The sequence below is a fragment of the Herpailurus yagouaroundi genome, unplaced genomic scaffold (assembly GCF_014898765.1).
Source record: "Herpailurus yagouaroundi ecotype Mexico unplaced genomic scaffold, PumYag 203, whole genome shotgun sequence".
Taxonomy (NCBI): domain Eukaryota; kingdom Metazoa; phylum Chordata; class Mammalia; order Carnivora; family Felidae; genus Herpailurus; species Herpailurus yagouaroundi.
In genome coordinates, this window is record NW_024412434.1 from 12380393 (window position 1) to 12383128 (window position 2736).

The 2736-nt window shown below is 46.9% G+C and overlaps 1 protein-coding gene across 1 annotated transcript in view; it reads right to left on the reverse strand.

Moving 5' to 3' along the window:
* OTUD1 (OTU deubiquitinase 1) overlaps positions 1 to 113 on the reverse strand; it is a 2695-nt gene extending 2582 nt beyond the window's left edge. The window contains exon 1 of the mRNA XM_040450945.1: positions 48 to 113. Within this exon, the coding sequence (XP_040306879.1) occupies positions 48 to 113 (66 nt within the window). The remainder of the gene's footprint in view (positions 1 to 47) is intronic.
* Between the last annotated feature and the right edge of the window lie 2623 nt (positions 114 to 2736).

Here is a 2736-nt window from a genome sequence, read left to right on the forward strand (position 1 = left end):
GGAGAGCGCTGCGCCGGGGTGGCCTGCGCGGGCTAGGCGTTCCTGGCCTCGGCGGGCGAGGAGGCGGTGACAGCTCTCGCCTTGCTCTGCCACGGGTTTCGGTGCTGCGCCATCCTGCACTGCGGCTGCGGATTGTGGCGGGATGGGCGCCGCTCAGGGAAGCTACGATGCTTTCACAGCGTGCGTTTCGGAGGAAGTTTCAGGCTCGGAATGGAGGACGGAGCGCCTCCTTAAAACCTGCGTGGCCTCTGCAGGGCCCTGGCACCACTGCCGTCGTTTTGACTCAGTTCTTTGGATTAAAATGTTAACGTAGCGTGACGCCTCGCGTCCTCCCCAGCACCTTGCTGCCCTGCTTAACCGAAAGCAACTTTTCTGCACCCCCTACCCCCTGTCGACTGGCAAATACATGCATAACTTGGGCGAAAGGAAGCCCTTCAAACAGCCTTTCGAAATACCAAATGCCTAACTACCTCGGGCCCTTGGCAAATAGAGGCGGCTACTAACCGTGGGTCAGAGTCGTGATGCATGCCGAGGTCGTGTAGAATAGTGAAGACTTATGCTCAACTGTTAGTTGTACCCTCTGTAAAACAGAGCTAGAATACTCCTGTGATCAACCGCGGACTGACTTTACAGGAGCGGCAGCTTTTGCTGCATGCTGAGCTTTGATCACGTGCAAGTAACAGGCCCTAAACATTCAAATTGAACCTGGAAGCTCTTCCGTAGCTTTAAGAAATGAGGAAGTAGGGGCGCCTGGGTGGGCTCAGTTGGTTAAGCATCCAGCTCCTCGTTTGGGCTCAGGTCGTGATCTCATGGTTCATGGGTTCAAGCCCCACATGGGGCTCTGTGCTGAAGTCTGGAAGCCTGCTTGGAATTCTGTCTCTCTCTCTCTCTCTCTCTGCCCCTCCCCTGCTCGCTCGCTCTGTCTCAAAAATAAATAAACTTTAAAAAAGGTTTTTTAAAAAAGAAATGGGGAAATAGCCGTGGGCTACGGTGTACGCGTCCGCCCTCCCTCAACCTTCCGTTGAAACGTAAATTCCACGAATGAAAATACTTTGTCGCGTTCGCTGTTACGGTGACCTAGCAGTGTACCTGGCACACAGTTGGGGCTAATATTTACTGAATGAATTAATTAACGGAGGATGTGGGTCCCCAAGGTTTTAAAGTTTGGGGAAACCAGAACTGGGATTCCGGTCTCCTGGCACTGGCCAGGGCTTTTAATTTGCCACGGTAGGCGGGGCCGGCGGAGGTGCGGCTTTGGGGACCGTCGGGATCCCAGCAGTTGGCCCTTTGCTTGCGTCATGCCAACCGGTTAGGTAAATCCAGGCAGAAGGAAATAAAAAACTGCTGGTGGGCTAGTTTGAAAGCTTGTAGCCCCCATGGCTAACTAGAAAAGGGAGAGGTTACTTAGATTTCATCGCTGCTTTTGTGGGCGTGTCCGTGGCTCTGTGTATTAAGCACTTCGCACTGAGCTCTACCTTTAGCCCGAGTAGTTGGTGTTCTGAAACAGGAGACAAGACAGTTAAAAAAAAAAAAAAAAAAAAAAAAAAAAAAAAAAAAAAAATCCCTCCACATTTACTAAGTACCCTTTATGTGCCTAGCAGAGCTAAGCATAGCAGGAGCCTGGAGGGAGATAAGGAAACTTCCATTTAAATCCTAAAGCAAGAATGTGTTTTAACAGGTTTGGGGGCAACACAGGAACAATGCACCAAATCAGGAACAGACAGGTAAAAACAAAGATGTGAAAATACAAAATTTTTAACGTACGTGAAGGCTTCTTTTTTTTTTTTTTTTTTTTCCTTTTTATCTCGTGGGATTGGTGGGAGGATGTGGTGGGCTGTGCCAGACCGCGTATTCACTATGGAATCAGTGTCCACTCTGTATCTCAATCTGGGAAGTCTTCCTGAAGGAAATGACACTTCAGGAAACTCAAAGCAGAAATGATTGCCAGGCGTGGGAATGGGAATTTCCCGCCTTAGGGAGGCTACTCCTTGCAAGTGATAGCAAAGCAATCAGGGTAGGAAATAGAGGGGCAAACCCAATTCCGGGATACTCCATCGGAAAAGAATTCCTAATGTTTCCATCCTGGAAACTCATCCGTCTAGCGTATTTTGGTGCTGTGAAGAACATTGGCGGGAGTTGAGGAAAATAGGGTTCTAAACTAAAATTACCGTTTTTGAAAGGGCTGGAAAAACAGGACATTTTACCAACTATCAACCAACGGGTAGCGACAAGACAAGCAATAGGTTAAAACAAAACAAAAGAAAAAGGACAAGGCATTTAATCAATGAATATTTATCGAGTACCAGCTATGCCCTCAGCATGCTGCCAATTACAGAAAATTGAGAAACAGATCCTGTCGAGCAGCCCAGGTAGCAGAAACCTAGCTATCAAAGGCATCTTTATAAAATAGGACCAATCCTGGCATGTTTTCGGAAAGTATGTATATCTAAATATCACTATCTCTTAGCTATGGTTCCTTTAAAGATAATAAAACCTCCTCACCCTCAAGAGAAAACTTTTAAAAATGCAAACATTCATCCATTTACTCATTCACTAAATAATCATTTTTGTAGACACCTAATATAAAAAACAATCTTGAAAAAGAACAAAGTTGGAGCACTCGTGCTTCCCTATTTCCAAACTTACTGCCAAGCTGTCAAGACCGTGTGGTGCTGTCATAAAGATACACGTAGAAATCAGTGGAACAGAATACAGTCCAGAAACAAATCCACGTTT